This window comes from Nannospalax galili, unplaced genomic scaffold (genome assembly GCF_000622305.1).
Source record: "Nannospalax galili isolate Female #2095 unplaced genomic scaffold, S.galili_v1.0 scaffold261, whole genome shotgun sequence".
NCBI lineage: Eukaryota > Metazoa > Chordata > Mammalia > Rodentia > Spalacidae > Nannospalax > Nannospalax galili.
The window spans coordinates 2,402,128-2,419,531 of NW_008345226.1; the positions used below are offsets into that span (position 1 = coordinate 2,402,128).

The 17,404-nt window shown below is 34.4% G+C and overlaps 1 protein-coding gene across 1 annotated transcript in view; it reads right to left on the reverse strand.

Annotated features, from left to right (window-relative positions):
• Myh15 (myosin heavy chain 15) overlaps positions 1 to 17,404 on the reverse strand; it is a 197,465-nt gene that overhangs the window by 119,915 nt on the left and 60,146 nt on the right. The window contains 5 exon segments of the mRNA XM_008841432.1: positions 8,245 to 8,381; positions 10,574 to 10,740; positions 11,570 to 11,653; positions 13,823 to 13,907; positions 14,908 to 14,975. Coding sequence (XP_008839654.1) covers positions 8,245 to 8,381; positions 10,574 to 10,740; positions 11,570 to 11,653; positions 13,823 to 13,907; positions 14,908 to 14,975 — 541 coding nt within the window.

Below are 17,404 nucleotides of genomic sequence, written 5' to 3' on the forward strand. Positions count from 1 at the left end.
TAGCCCCAGCTGGCCTGGAACTCACTATGTAGACCAGGCTGGCCTTGAACTCATAGAGATCTGCTTGCCTCTGCCTCCCAAGTGCTGGGATTAAAGGTGTGTGCCATCACGCCCGGCAGACTTGTTTATTATTTTTATGTGTATGTGTGCATTGTCTGCATTTAGATAAGTGTACCCATGTCATGCAATGCCCTCAGAGGACAGAAAAGGCTGTCGGATCCCCTGGAACTGGAATTATGGACAGTACTTAGTTAGAGCAGACATTCTTAAAACCCAAACTTGCAAAGTTTCTTTAAAATAACTCCACTCCTGGGTTATTTGGGTTTGCAAAGGAGCAAGCTGGGTTTTTTTTTTTTTTTTACTACTTTCAAATGCTTTGACATCACAGTGAGGATGGAGGGAAGTAACCACATCTTAGAACCTAAAATTATACTGCTTCTAACAATACCCAAGAAAGTGAAAATAAGACCCAGAACTCAATTAATTTTTTTAATATTTCATTTTTTATGTATATGAGTATAATACTTGCTTGTAGGTAGGTACACTGTGTCCTGCAATTACCACAGAGGTTAGAAGAGGGTGTTGGATCCCCTGGAACTGGAGATACAGACGGTTGTTAATTGTCATATGGGTGCTGGGAATTGAACTCAGGTCCTATGCAAGAGCACCTAGTGCCTAGTCATTTCTCTGAGCCCCAAACACTTAATTCTATTTCCATTAGCAATGAATATAGACTTTGAAAAGGTGACTTATCTTCAAAATCTTGAAGGCCATGGCCTGAAACTGATCTTTGGATGACAGCCTATAAATTAGTAATGAAACAGAGGTTACTCTATCCTGTAACTAAAAATAATGAGAGTTCTAAAAAAAATTAGCACAGTTGTAGAGTTACATTAATCAAACAAGTAAAAATTTTATATATAGGGATTAATCTATCTATTCATCTATCTATCTATCTCTCTATCTGGGTAATCTGAGTTATAATAGCTCAAATATAATTTTTTACTTCACCATGTTACAAAAGTGACACACAATTAAAAAATCTTACATCAAAATTAGAATTTTGACCTTTCCCCATGCCAGTGATATGGGGTACAATACAATTATCCTTCCAAATTCTGGGCCCAGTTAACCACTCAGTCATCAGAGTAACCAACCCCTCTAGTCTACTGTGTGCTGTGTTAAGACATATTGACATTGATGTTGACACTAAATGAACTATTATCTCCGAAGCACTAGCACACCTAGTGCTATATGCATTAAGCCATCTCTCTAGCCCTTTGTTGACTTTTGACTAGGGTTGTTGGTATATTCTATGTCCTGGGGAGAGATGTTTTTAATGATACTGTGTATTCTAATCTTTAACTGTATTCTTTAGTGTTAATAATTTAGAGAGAATATATTTGTTTTATTCTCTTTGATTCAACAACCACAGAGATATCCCTAGCATATATCCTATGTCTGAAATTTTCAGAGATTTGAGGGGCTGAGGGAATCTTGTAGAACACATTTGCTTGCCATTGGAGCTCACATTCTCTCTAATTGTCTTTCTTCCTCCCATAGAGAAAGACCATCTGGGCCAAGGCAATGGTAATCTTCTTATCCACTGCTGAGTAGCTAGGATGATTTTGGCTTTATTATAAGCAACACATAAACAGAGATTTTGTGTAATTCAAGAGCAATATGGAGTTAACCATCTCACAGCTTGAAGATGCAGGACCAGAGTAGGCTCAACTAGAATAGGACATCTTTATGGTATATTTTTTCAAGGCGTATTTTTTAGAGTGAAACTGTCAAAAGTCAATGATAAAAACAAAGTTTTGAAAACAAGAAAAAAGTAACATGCCACATCTTCGGGGATGTTCATTAGGCTAACAGCACAGATTTCAGCAGCAACCTTGTAGATCAAAGGAGAATACAAAGATATATTGAAAATTCTAAGAAAAAGGAAAGACCTGCCAACTAAAACTACTATACCCAGAAAAGCCATTCTTCAGAAATGAAGGAGAAATAAACTTTTCTAGACAAGCACTATTGGACCAGCCTTATAACAAATGCAGTAAGAAAATCTTATATCTAGAAGACAAAGGACCTCAACTACCATCATCAAACCATGAAAAAGAACAAAATTCACTAGTAAACAGGCATAAAAATGAGAAAAAGCCTGACATCTTTGGGTAATGAAGAACAAGGGTGCACTTGCTCACGTGAAGACAATATAGTCATACACATAAAATAAAAACAATAAATAAAATATTTTTTAAAATGAGGAAAAAGAAACATCACAAAAAGGCAAAATAATTGCAAAGATAAATAATAAGAGACGAATAAAGAAAGGTAAAATAATCTCCAAAATGGTTAAAGTTAGTTCTAACCTATAAAGAATCACTTTAAATTGAGCAAATTGAGTTAATTAAATGGTATAGACTATAGAATGAATTATAAAACTAAGACTCAACTACAGAAAATCAATTTACTAATAAAAATACAAATTGACTAAAGATTAAGAATTCAAAAATATATTCCATGTGAATCAGAGCCAAAAGTGAGCAGTAGCAGAGACTGCTTAGCACACATAAGTTCTGAGTTTGATCTCCATGAAAATAAACAAATAAGCAAATTTGAGCAATTAATAGTGATGCATGTATTGGGAGAAAGATAGAATTTTAAGTAAAACATCTGTAAAAATAAACAAAAAGGAACATTTTATAACATTAAAGGGATAGAAAAGATGTTATTCAATATAAATATACCTAATACCTGAACACTCAAATATACAAAGCAAATATTATGAAGCCTAAAGGAGAAATAGATTCAAATACAATACTAACTGGAGTTATTTACACAATGAAAATGTCATCCATGAAGAAAATTAACAGAACTACAGTTAATATACTATGTATATCAAATAGGGATAAGATATCCATAGAACATTCCACCAAAAGCTGAAGAACAGCCCACTGAACATTCTCTATTTACATAATGTGTTATGCCATGAAACAAGTAGATGAATAAACAAATAAATGGAAAACATTTTGTGTTTCATAAAATGAAAAAGTATTACTGTTAAAACATTACTATTAAGCAAAGTGATCTATGAATTCAGTGTAATAAGCAGGAAAATACCAATGGCATTCTTCCTAGAAATATAAACAAATCAGTCATAAAATTCATGTGGAAAAAAACCCAAATACCTAAAATAATCTTAGGCAAAAACAACAGAACTAGGAGCATCATAATACTGTTATTCAAAATATGATCAAGTAAAACTACCCAAAACAATAAGACACAAGCACGAAAGTCAAAAAAGCCTCTCCTGCCAGTGAATGATAGTACATGCAGAGACTTGTAGCTGTACAAGGTGCTGAAAATAACTGATGACTGAGTGCTCATCCCTAAAGGACATTTATACCATCCCCTCAAAGGATCAGAGAACACTGAAGAAGTGGGGGCTGTAAAAATGTTAAGAGCCAGAAGATAGGGAGAACGACTGCTAAAAGTCATCCTCTAGCAAGGATATAGCCATTGTAATTACAAACTCACAGCAGCTGTGGATGCCTGCACTGGGTGTGTATAAAAATGGGCCCCCGAAATGGGCCTATCAACAGTCAAGTATTGATGGAGGAGGGGCTCAGGGGGCCCTATCCCCCACTGCTGAACTATTTGCTATAATAGATTCAGAAAGCGGGAGAGTCATTGCCTTCAGTTGTACTCCCACTGATGAACTCTCCAGATTCCATTGGATGTTCTAATCCAGTGGTCACACAGATGGCGCTGGTTCAGCTAAATGGGTCATAAAACCAAAAGTCATGATGCTGGTAAAGGGACTGTTAGAGATAATGGGATGTTGATAGTAATGGGAGAGACAAAAGAGAGGTTATGTGGGAGAGATTAATGATAATACATTAAATACAAATATGAAATTGTCAACTAACAAAATTAATACAAATTAAAAAATAAAAAGAAGTGGGATCATATAAAATTGAGCAGTTTCTAGACGGCAAATGAACAATTAGAGGAAGAGGGAGTTATCCTGCTAAGAACGAGAAAGTATTTCAAACTTCTCATCTACTAAGGGATTTATTTCCAGAATAGATAAGGAATTCAATCACTTAAAAGCAATAAAATAAAATAATTATTTTTTCTAATGCTCGGATAATCTGAACATACACTTCTTAAACAAAGATATACTAATATCCAAAAAATTATGCAAAAAATGCTCAGTATCATTAATCAGTACTGTGATTCTTTAAAAAAAAAAAAAGACATAAAACTGCCACATGACCCAGCAATCCCACTTTGATGCTTAATCTTCATTGTCAACCTGATTGGGTTGATAATTTCCTCAGGTCATGTCTTTGGGAGGTATTTCCAGAGATGTTTAACTGAGGAGGGAAGAACTACCCAGAATGCACTACAGTCCCAGACTCACTCTGCTTCTCAACTGTAGATAAAATGGGACCAGTGACTTCATGTTCCTCCTGACTTACCACCATTATTGACTATTAACTCCCAAACAACAAGGCAAAATACATCCTTCATCAAGTTGTTTTGACAGCAAAGAGAAAAGTAATACACTCACTTTTGGATATATATATATATATAACGTCTATAGATCTAATACGTGGTGTGTTAACTCTAGCTAATAATATTGTATTATGTATTGGAGCCTTGCTAGGAGAGTAGTTTCTTTTTCTAGTTTTGGTGGTGGTGGTAGTGATTTTTGGTTTTGCTTTTATGTCTTTCTCAGGGACTCATGGAACCCAAGCTGTGTGACCAAGGCTAGCCTTGACATCTTGATCTTCCTGCCTCCACTTCCAACATACTTAGATTACAGGTTAGAGATTACAGTTAAAGAGAGTAAAATTTAAATATTCCCACCACACAAAAATATGTCTATATAAAGTGATATTTTAATTAGCTTGATTACAGTAATCATTTCACAAGTTGCATGTATATCAAACATAGTATTATATGACATAAACATTCCTGCCTCCACTTCCCAAGTACTTAGATTACAGGCGTATAGCACCACATCTAGTTAAAGAGAGTAGAATTTAAATATTCCCACCACACAAAAATGTCTATATAAAGTGATATTTTAATTAGCTTGATTACAGTATTCATTTCACAAGTTGCATGTATATCAAACATAGTATTATATACCATAAACATATAATTTTGTCAATTAAACCTCAAAAAAACTAAAAAAAGAAAAGGTAAACACAAAACAAATTGAGGTAAGGAATAAAGATGAGATGAGAAATTAATGAACTTTGGGGGGAAAGATTATGAGATAAACTTTCAGTAACTTAATAAATAAACAAATGAATAAATATGTAGTATAAATTATCAAGAACAAAGCTGGGCATAGTGGCACACGCCTTTAGTCCCAGCACTGGGGAGGCAGAGGCAGGCAGATCTCTGAAAGATCGAGGCCAGCCTGGTCTACATAGTGACTTCCAGGTTAGCTGGGACTCAAAAAAATAAAACAAAACAAAAGCAAAAACAAAACAAAACAAAAAAGAACAATCAGAAAAGCAAAAATAAACAATACTTGGAAAAACACCTTAGAAGTATAATAATTTAGGTTGTTTTCTGAGAACATAATTATAGACATAGTAAAGACTTAAAATTTATGATCTATTAATTCAGAACGTTTCAAAAAATGTAATTTTTAAAAAAGAAGTCTTACCTAAACTAATTCCAAAACAAATATTAACAGGCCTAGAGGTATTAAATAATCTGAATCGAAATTATGAAATTAAGAAACATCATATTCAGATTTTATAGGCAAATTTACCAAAGATTCAATGACCAGACAATTGCAATAAACTGCTTTATATGTTGAAAAAGAAAGCATTCTCCATTTCTCCATATTTTTACAAGGTTAGGATATTTGTCCAAAACTCAGTAGCACAGGAGAAAAACAATAAAATTATAGGCCAGTCAATTTATAAAAAAAAAAATCTCATAACATTATAACTAAGCTCATCAGAGTCAATCAAAGTAGGTTCACTATTTTTTTTTTCTTTTTGTCTTTTTGAGACAGGGTCTCCCTGTAGCCCGAGCTGTCCTGGGACTCACTATGTAGACCAGGCTGGCCTTGAACTCAAAGATCCGCCTGTCTCTGTCTCCCAAGAGCTGGATAGGTTCACTATTTTAAAATTTTGATTAAGATTTAACATGTTTACAAATAAATTCAGAATAGCCACATATTTATAGATACAGTTAAAGAATGTAATCAGTTCATGATAAAGATCTTTAACAAAATAAAATAGAAAGAATAGCCTTTACATAATGCATCAAATTTTTTAAACCTACAGAAAGTATCATTCTTTAAACAGAAATGATAACTTTCCCAAATGTCAAAAATATTACATTTGGCAAAAGTTGTTGAAGACTAAAATTCCATGAATCAATGAAAATATGGAACAAGGGGAATCACAGGCACTGTTGGTGAAGAATAAATAAAAAAAATATTTAACAATACCTTGCAAAGTAAAAAAATGTGTGTAATCTAAAACCCAGAAAACTACTACTTCAGGTCCTTGCTTTGAACAACCACTGGTCACTAACTTATCAGCAACCTGAAAATTTTCAGCTATGTCATCTTTAAAAAATTCACACATATGAATGAGGAAATGTTATAAAATGTTGTTAAACAACCATTAGAATAATATTGGAATAGCACAAATAGCACAGAATGTTTGAACTAGCACCAATTTAATTTATTAGGCAAGGAATAAGTTCTTGGGATACTATACAGAAGTTAAAATCAACAATCTAGCCCTAGATTAATCAGCACTGATATACTTTAAATAGTGCTAAGTATAGAAGATAGACTTCATAAAGAATATAATTTACATCAAATAAGCATTCAAAATCATGTAAGTGTTTAAGGATTTCTGCATATCTAGTAAAGACATAAGAATATGTTTTTACATGACTTATACATGCATCACAGAATACTAAACACAAATTCAGGATCTGGGTAGGAGGAATAAATTTGCATCAATGGGAGGAAATACACATGGGCTTCAATTATGTCAGTTTTTAAATTTTTAAGTGTTAAAAGTTGTCAACCAGTATATAAAAAGTTAGAAATTAATATTCCTTTATGATGGCTCCGTGAGAATGCATTATAATATTTTCATGGCTTTGATGAATTGCAGAAAAGTTCTGAGAAATTATTTAGAAACAATGAATGGTAATGTCACCAATTCTAGAAATAAAGGAAGTAAAATATGAAGAAATTAAGGATTTTACCCAAGTTTACGCAATTGGAAACTGGTGTGGTGGTACATACTTCCAATCCCAGTACTCTGAGGAGGCAGAGGCAGGAGCATTACTAGGAGTGCAAAGACAGCCTAGTCTACATAGCTAGGTCTAGGCCTGCCAGGACTACATAGAACCCTGTCTCAAAAAAAAATCCAAAACAAAACTAAAAACAGAAACACACAAAGGTCATTTTACACATGTCCTAGGAGACGTGTTCCTTGTTACCTAAATTCCCATGTTACATCAACTGCTATTAGAGTCACAAAAAAATCCTTGGGGGCTGTCTCGTTAATATCTTTCTTGGTCTTGAACTTTGGACAAACAGAATTAATAAAAGGTCAATTAAGCAACTTAGACTGAGACTGGTGGACTTCTCTCCAGAAGATAAACTATGGCAAGGAAAAAATAATATTACCAATGCAAAATTCCTTGTTTGTTGTGTCGTTTAGATTTTATTAGATTGCTTTCCATGATTCCACTAAAAAATAAAAAAAGGAAATTACACCAAATTGTCCAAATACAGTCATAAATGTTCCTATGAGCCAGACTGAAACTAAGAAATTTAGAATTATAAGACATCAAGAGCCATAGTTATTGAGCCAGTGGAAGCAATAGTGATCAGGACAGCGCTTCACATTGAAGTACACTTCCATAAAGAGTTGGCTGTGGGATATGTGCATCAGGCCTCTCAAATCTGTTACTGGTATAACTTATGAAATACATCTTCAGAGGTCCATAATTCTAAACTAAAAACTATTCCTCCTGAAGAAAAGATAAGAAGCAACGGAAATAACATTTGAATTAAGATTATATTGGGTTGAGGAAGACAGTAAAGTCCTTTGCATCCTGTCTTTTTGCATACCAATGAAAACATTTTCAAGACTCAGACCAAGCAGAGAAGGTAGCTCCGTGTTTGCGGTATCAATAACTATAGCAACAGGAGAACAGGGAAACAGTTAATACCTTTCTTCTAGAATCTTCTGGAATGTGTTACGCATCAGTTTTCCTCCGGCTCTGGCCTGGAACAATGTGAAGATCTTAGATACTTTCTCATCTCTTTTTTCTTCCAATTGGTCCAGAAAGCTAACTTTAAAAAATACCTAAGGGGGAGGTATAAAGATGATTAAGATGTTTTGTATGAAATACACAAAAATTCAATAATTCAATAAAAATTTACAAAAATAATACCTAAAGAAAGCAAGTCAGATATAGTTTCACTCATTAAATGAATTCAGCAATCTTTTGAATGACCCTTTTCATGACTGAAGTACTCTTTGTGGGCAACTTTATGAATCTTAGTTCTTTATACAGGTTTTATTTATCATATAAAATTTACATCTTAAAAAAGTTTAATTTACAAAGGATATTTTATATTGGTTATATTGGATACTTGATAATTTACTCCAAAATTCACCATGTTTAAATGTTTAGTAATAAGGTTTAAACACTATGATTTAAGTTTTAAGATGGGCTCAGGTACACAGTGCTCCAAAGTAACAGGCAGGGGTCCACAACTTTTTCTGTGATGGAGCAGATAGTAAATATTTCTATGTATAATATAATATAATATAAAATATAATATATAATAATATAATATAATATAAACCAAAATATAAAATTGTTTCTAGCTAGCCAGTGATGATTTTTAAATGGTCCATAACATGGTTGTTGTGTCATAGTTTACTGACCCATGCTCCAGAAAGAACTTTTTCTCTATGCATCAGAGATTTGACATCAATTTTTCCTCAAGAAAAATCATTAACAACCAAAGTGAGGCACAAATCCCATAGAAGCACTTAATGGTCATCCTTAAAAGCTTCTTGCATAACCATGAAAGTGAATCCATGCTGAAAATATGTCCAGTCTTGATGGTGAAATCCTCTCACCTTCACTTGCATATCCCTGAATGAAAGCCCCCTTAAAAGATGTGCCTTGGGGGCCTCACTGGCCTCATGTGAGCTCTGGCCCATGAGTAGTATGTGGCAAAAACAATGAGCTATAAGGAAGAAACCACAAATGATAAACAGTAATTTCTTGGTGCTCAAACTTTAAGAATCAAGTAACATTCATAAAAAATACTACAGAGCCCGGTTTGGTGACACACCTATAATCTCAGCACTCAAGACACTGAGTCAGGAGGATGATGTGGAAAGATGAAGAGGCACAGATGGGTGGATGTAGGCAGGAAGATAGATGATAGATAGATTAGATAGATGATAGATGATAGACGATAGATAGATAGATAGATAGATGGAAGATAGATAGATAGATAGATATAGAGATTGATGATAGATAGATGATGATGATAGATAGATGATAGATAGATAGATAGATAGATAGATAGATAGAGATAATGATGATGTGATAGATGATAGATGATCAATAGATGATAGATGATAGATAGATAGATAGATAGATGATAGATAGATAGATGATAGATAGATAGATGATAGATTAGATAGATAGATAGATAGATAGATAGATGATAGATAGATGATAGATAGATAGATAGATGATAGATTAGATAGATAGATAGATAGATAGATAGATAGATAGATAGATAGATAGGGGATAGATAGATAATCAATAGATCAATCTTTACCCTGGATCCTCCCATTCTCTTTCAAGTAATTTAATTCTTACACAGATGTCATTAAAACAACCCAATACTGAGTACCAGGTAAGACCAAATCTGTTAGCCAAAACTTTCCAAAAATATGTGGGTTTCTTAGGCATAGTAGAATTTAAATAACCACATTTAAGGAAGTAGACTTTGATTTATAATTGATTTTTAAATTATTCAAGCAATAGTTATTTCCTAAAAGAGTACAGTAGATGAATCAGTTCACTAAGCAAGAGGTTGACTGAGAATCTAGTTTACATTCTTTTGTTCTGATTTCTATCAGAGAAAGGTCAATTCAGTATTTTATAAATTGGCACAAATTTGACTAGGTGATTAATTATAATCTATGTATTATAGGATGTATGCAGGGTAGAGTTGTAGTTCAGTGATAAGGGTGCTTGCCTAGAATATGGAAGGCCCTAGATTCAATCCCCAGTACAAAAATAAATAAATAATATAAATGAAGTCAAGACAGGTTAAAGTAAAAATGGATTTTTTTTTTCCTCAAACAGTACTGAAGTTTCCACTATTAATTGATCTCTATTTGTGTTACTTCTGGTCACGAGAGCTAAATAATGCCTTGTATTTTAATTGTTTATGAATTCTTTAAGATCTTCACTTTTTCTTCACATTTCTGTCCAAATGTACTCCTTGCAATTTCTGGGTTACCTTCGTGATTCCAAATTGGTACTGGTTACGGTTTATCGCCAAGAAGCTAAGTAGTTTCTCAGCTGCTTTTCTGCTGCTCACAAACTTGCTCTTTGAAAAGATCCTTGGGTTTAGAATGCAGTACCTAATTTGAAATGGGGTGGGGGGATCATATGACTCAAATGAAGATTAATCTGGAACAATCTGCCCAATTGTCACAAAGCTCTTGATAACATCAGTGAGGGTATAATCAGTAATCTGTTCAAAGGTTGCTTTGTATTTTCTCTAGTGCTTTAGATATTAGCCCAATTTGATTGTCTACTAAATTAAGAGGGAGGGGGTCTTAGAAAGGAAAAGGGAGTTAGGAATGAGGAGAAAGCATAACTATGTCTTATGTGGACAGGGAATCTGAAAAGTAGAGATAAATGTCTTCTGCAAAAGTCTTTTCACCCTAATGGTGAGTTGGTAGAGAACAGGAAATGTGCCTTTTAGTTCCTGCACAAGTTCTCATTCTGCTCTGTCATACATTGCTCAAATTGTCTTGATGAGGTGTAATTTTCATATTTAGAGGTCAAGACAAAGGAATCAAAGATGCTTCTCCTGTCTCCTGCCACCTGCACACTGCTGGTTTCCTTCCTTTCAGGATTGCTAGGAAAGCAACAGTCTGATTTGATGGCAGCTACAGTAAGCGTATATATTTTAAAATTCCATTCAGACTGTCTTTCTTTTTCCATATATATTTCTTCTGTATGTGGGTCTAATATCCAGTTATAGATATTTAAGGGTATTACAGCTGTATGGATATCAAATTTAAGAGCAAATGATAATGGAATTCTGTCAGCATATATCTCACCACCACAGAAACATATCAATTTGTACAATGGAAAGCATCAAGCAAATAATGCATTGCTAAACACTAGACACAGAGGAAAACAGAATAGACTGCATCAGACTTTCAGGATGCATGTTTACCTTAAATATTATTTAAAGTCATTAAATATTATTGTAAATTCATTGGAAAACCTTCACAGCATACGCTAATCCCTTCCAAGACACCATTACAACGCAGCTGCTGGAGAACCAAGAAAGGGTCCAGTACACCTGAAAGAAAGGGACATGTTGACTCCAGCCTCAAACAACTATCATCCCAGAGATTATCCTAAGTGATGCATCTTGGGTTTAGAAACAGTTTGAATTTGGTGTGCTGTACATAGTGTTGACAGTTCACTTACTGCTAGCCTGAAAGCATTCACAGAACTTCTCTTATTCTGGAATATACAAATATCATTTACTTAGAATATACAAATATTATTTACTTAGAATATACAAATATGATTTACTTAGAATTCTTTTAATGTAGAACAAGCTGACTGTTAGATAAGACTTTATAGGAAAATCCTCCTAGAAGATGAAAAAGATCACATATCTTGCTACATATAAATGGCTGACGTTATATACATTGCCAGCCAAAATCAGTTAAGGAAAGAGTGATCAGAGCACAAAACTGAACTGCCATTTCCAAACAGAAAGAGGAAGAGGCTATAAAGGGGGAGATCAAAAGACAGGGGGATATGGACACAACCACAACATTGCTTGCATTTTTGCCTTGAGAAAGAATTTGTCGCATCCCAACTTTCTTTGTTCTCTACTGTTAATGCCCAAGTTTTACTCTAGAGCATCCTTCTAGCACTACTTTATCAAAAGCAGGCCTCCTAAAGCTGTCAGCTGCAATCTCTGGGAGAAGCCTTTGAAAAAATATCCAAGGAACCAGTGTATCAGACCTTCATCAAGTCTGCTGGACAAAGACGAGGACCACCCCTTTCACATAGGTGTCTCTACCTGTCTCAGATCACAGGGGTAAGCCTGAACCATATGTCTGTACTCCAATCCATTCATGTACAAAAACAGATCTTTTAGAACAAGGTGGGGCAGAGGCTTCTGACACCATAAGATCAAGCATACTCATTCCCTTTCAGTACATAGGAAGAATTGTTTTTGATCATGAAGCTTTTGTTGAAAACATGCTGAAATTGGCGCTGACTCAATAGAAGGAATCTAATAGGTAACAGAATTGCTCCAAGGTATAGAAGCAGCGGATTAAATTCCTTGCTAGAATCAAACAGTCCTCTTAGATGACATCAGAAGCTGTGTGAGGCCTGGGAATGTAGCTCAATTGTAGCATCCTTCCCTAGCATGTGCGAAGATATGTGCTACTCTATTCCTAATACCATGTGTAAACAATGCATACAAATAGACAGACACACACACACACACACTCAAAAGTAAAAATCAAACTGATAAAAATGAAGCAAAAAATATGCATCAATGAATAAACATGAAATGTTGAAAGGTCTGCATTATAGAACTCTAATTACAACAATATTTTGCATCACACTTTCTCCGATTAGGCCACTGTCAAGATTAGGTTCCTAATTATAGTATATGAATAAAAAAAAAGATAGTGAAGACCCACACAAACCATAATCAGCACCACCTGGCTACATATTCCAAGGGTGGCTAATGCTCTGAAAACATAAGTGCTAGTTATAAGAATTCCTTTGAGACCAAGCGTCTCAAACTAAAGCTCAAAACAATACTGTTATTCTAAAAAGGTATGTGGAAAGTTTCAAATACATTATCTAAGGTATTCAGGTAGTTAATTTTAGTAAAAGCTGTTTTAAGAACTAGAAATAGGGAAAAAATCACCACCACTCTCATATTACATCACTGTCCTATCACCATTAATCCATTGTGAAAGTATTTAGTGCCCAGAAGTATATAACTAAGGAAATGGACATTGTTAAGAGCTGAGATGATGTTTGATACTAGGAAGGACTACTAGAGAAAATGCTTAACTATTGGAAATGTATTAAAACCATTTTCAGGGTCAATTTAGATAACTCAGAACAAATATCCTTTGCCCTGACACATCTATCTTAATACCCTGACTGATTATTTAAACTCCTTTTATTATATTTTTTCTGAAGAAGAATGTAAAAGGAGTTCATCCATATGTTAACCTAAAATTCAAAGATAAATTTCACTAGAGGCCTACTTGAGAAATCTTTGGATGTGACAAAAGATTTGCAACTTAATTCAAAGTGGCCTTGACAAGGTACCAATGACTTTACATTTGACATCCTTTCATTTTTCTATATGAAAATCTATCCTTATATGAAGAACTTAGTATTTAATTCTTTAAAAGACATTCAACAGGGCTGAACTAAAATATATTTTCTACTGTGAATTACAAAGATATCTAGTTCTTACCTGGCATTTTGTTTACATTGGGATTTAAACATCTTACAAAATGAGGCTCTGTTGACAAATTAGTCATCAATTTATTTATGTTTTCCTAAAATGAAAACCACAATAAACAAAAAAATCACTCTGCGAGCCACAAAGAACTTCAGAAATGTCTCTAAATCTATCAGCTTAATCTGATAGCCAATATGCATACCAATAATGAACCAATAAATTCAACATTATTACCTGCTTACCAAACACAATATTTCTTTCATGAGGCACGTCAATAGTTACCTGATAGACAAAGTTTCATTGTGAATCATTTATACTGTTTTGAATTTGAATGCTATAGCTTGTGAAGCTAAGCAATAAGATGACTTAATAAAAGAAATCATTTTTCCAGTTTTCTACGTGTAGAAAACTTTTATTTTTGGTCAGATTCTTTAGGATCCTAATCCAAGATGATTTTAAATGTTTGTTTAAGGGTGAGGGTAGTGAGATAGAGAAAGGGAAGAAAAAGTCAATGGTGCTGATTCAGCATCAGGCTGATCCCACACAATTCCTTTTTACTTGGGGCAAGGCAGACCCAAAGTCTTGAGGGGGGCAGCTTAGCTTCTTATTTGCCCAAGGGCAGTTCTGGCAACTGGGAGCCATCATGAGCCAATATTCACGTCATACGGAAGATGGGTGCAGGGCTGAGAAGAGGGACTGAGTTGGGATACTAAGGGTATGTTCTAAAGTCCTTCAAAATGACAAGATGATCTTCAACTTATCCAGCTTAGCTAATCAAATAGTTTATCCTCATTTAGATAAGTGAAAGTTTGAATAAGTAATAAGATAAACATTTTAAGCAGTTAATATATGAGTAGGTACAACTGAAAATTGCTTTATACAGGGCAGATGAGATGGCTCAGCAGGTAAAGTTACTTGTCATGCAAGGTTGGCAACCTTACTTTGATCCCCAGAATCCACATAAATGTAGGAGGGAACTGACTCCACAAATTTGTCCTATGATCTCCACATGCATGCCAAAACATGCATACCCCTATACACACAACAATGATAGCAACAACAGTACTAATTGATTAATTTTTTAAAGTTTCAATTACTTTATGCAGAGATGTTATCAATTGGAATGAAGCTCTTTTCTTTTGTTTCTTCTCCCCAAACTGTAAACCTTAAAAAGCAAAACAAAAAAACATTTAAAAAACTTCTCTTTGCCATAGTGTTATAGTATTGTCATGGGGCTGATGACAACATTCTATACTAGCTAAAACAAAAGCAGAACACACACACACACACACACACACACACACACACAGAGGAAATTCAAATATTAATAGTGTCTGTTTGTTTGCTTGCTTGCTTGCTTGTTTATTTATTTACTTGGACAGGGTTTCACTATTTAGCTCTGGCCTGGAACTTTCTATGTAGATCACAGTAGCCTCAAACTCACAGAGATCCACCCACCTCACTCCAGAGTGCTGGGATTAAAGGTGCTTGCCATCATATCAGGCAACAGTACTTTTTTAATATTATTCATTTTAATTGTTTTGTAAATTTCATACAATATATTTTGCTCATATTTAGATTCCTTCCCCATTTGCACCCTCTCATTACCCCCCACTCAATTTCATCTACTATAATATATATGCCTACAATCATCATAAAATAATGGGCTTCATTATGACATTTTCTTAACTATCACTGTACCTCACTCATATTTACCCTCCCCTACTACTGTCTCCTGTCACTGCTACCCCCTCAGTGGTCTATTTGCTCCCCCCAAAATAACCTCTTCTGCTTTCATGTCATATATATAAATAAATATATGTGCAGATGTATGAATGCATATATATGTGTGTTTGTACTATATTTTAATATATGTATTAGCATGTATATATGTGTATATACATATATATGTAGACATCATAGTATATATAAACTTTAAATATTAAAAAAGTTCATCAAAGTTTGAAAAATATGGTAATACATAGCAAAAGCCTTGTGATTATGCATGTCCTTCACAAAATGCCTATAGTGCGCCTTCCTAAGGAAGTAATCAGAGAACTATATAAAGATCCCCACTCAAGCATTATATAGTCATTGTGAAAAATCTGAGCCAAAAACAAAATTAAGAAATGTCCATCAAGACACATTAAATTATGAAAAATATGTATAAAATAAAGGAAAGGATTCTAATCCTTTAAAATGATTATGTAAATCCATATAACACATATGGAAAGATTTTTAGGTTTTATTTTAAGAGAAGTTATAGAACCTATGTTTGGAATATCATGATACTGGATGCGAATGCCTGTTTTAAGCACTGTTACATTATAAGAGACTGTAACGAAGAAATCTTGAGTGACCTGCACACCAAAATGGTAACGGTGTTCCCTCTCTCTGTGCTACGCTAGTGGCCCTTTTACGTTCCTCTTTTTAGTTTCCCTACATTGACTGCTTCTGGCAATACTCATATACTTCCATGCCTTGTTGAAAAGAAAAATCCACTCCCCATCCTTACTATGGAAGCAAAAGAATCTATGTTGTGCCAAACTATCTTACAAATATCTGTGTAGTTCTAACTCATAAGCTGTACAACAGCAGCAAGGACAAAACCCACAAGCAAGTTGTAGACAATGAGACAACGAGACAAAGGCCAAGTTCTGCTCAAAAGCTGCCAGTATTAATTTTGCTATAAACTAAAAAGGGCTGCCCTTTATAGTTACCATTATTCCAACTGTGAAGTTGGAGTTAGAAACTTGGACTTAATATTTTCAAACCTGTTGTACATAGAGCTGGGTAGTTTTAATCTCAACCTGACACAACTCAGAGTTATCTGAGTCAAATTAGGAATTTCTCAAATCATATTGGCTTGCCTGTGGCAACTTTCTTGATTGCTGATTGGTGTTGGGGCCCAGCATACTGTGGGCAGTACTATCCCTAGGCAGATATGCATGGGCTAAGTAAGAAAGCTAGCTGAGAAGAAGAATCAGGGAAGAAGTAAACAGCACTCCTCCATGGTCTCTGCTTCAGTTCCTTCTCCCAGGTTCCTTCTTTGAGTTCCTACCCTGACTTCCCTGAATGATGAATTGTGACTTGCAATGTAAGATGAGATAAACCCTTTGCTCCCCCAAGTTGCTTTTGATGGCAGTGTTCTATAACAGCAACAGAAAAGCAAACTAGGACACATATTGTACAGAAATATAAGAAAGTTATTTTGCCATCTCTTCACACAGGATTTAGGAAGCAATAATCTTGTCTTCTACCTAGACCTTGCCATTTATTAGACTCATAAAACTAAAGATGCTATGCTTACTTAACTCCTCTATACCTGTTTTTGTAAGCTGTGAGCAGAATCTCTTCTAACCATCTGAGTTAGTCATGCAAAGAGTGAGTAAGATAACACATCTAACAGTACATTGTAAATAACAAACTACTAATAGACAAGAGTATCTGTCTACTGGTCAATAAGTATTTATGGAATGTCCACTAAATAGGCATTTGAAGTATTCAGAAGTTACAGGTGAACAATTCAAGCATGTCCCTCAAGAAGCTTATAATAACCCCCAACAGGAAATTCAAGAAACTTGTGAATATATT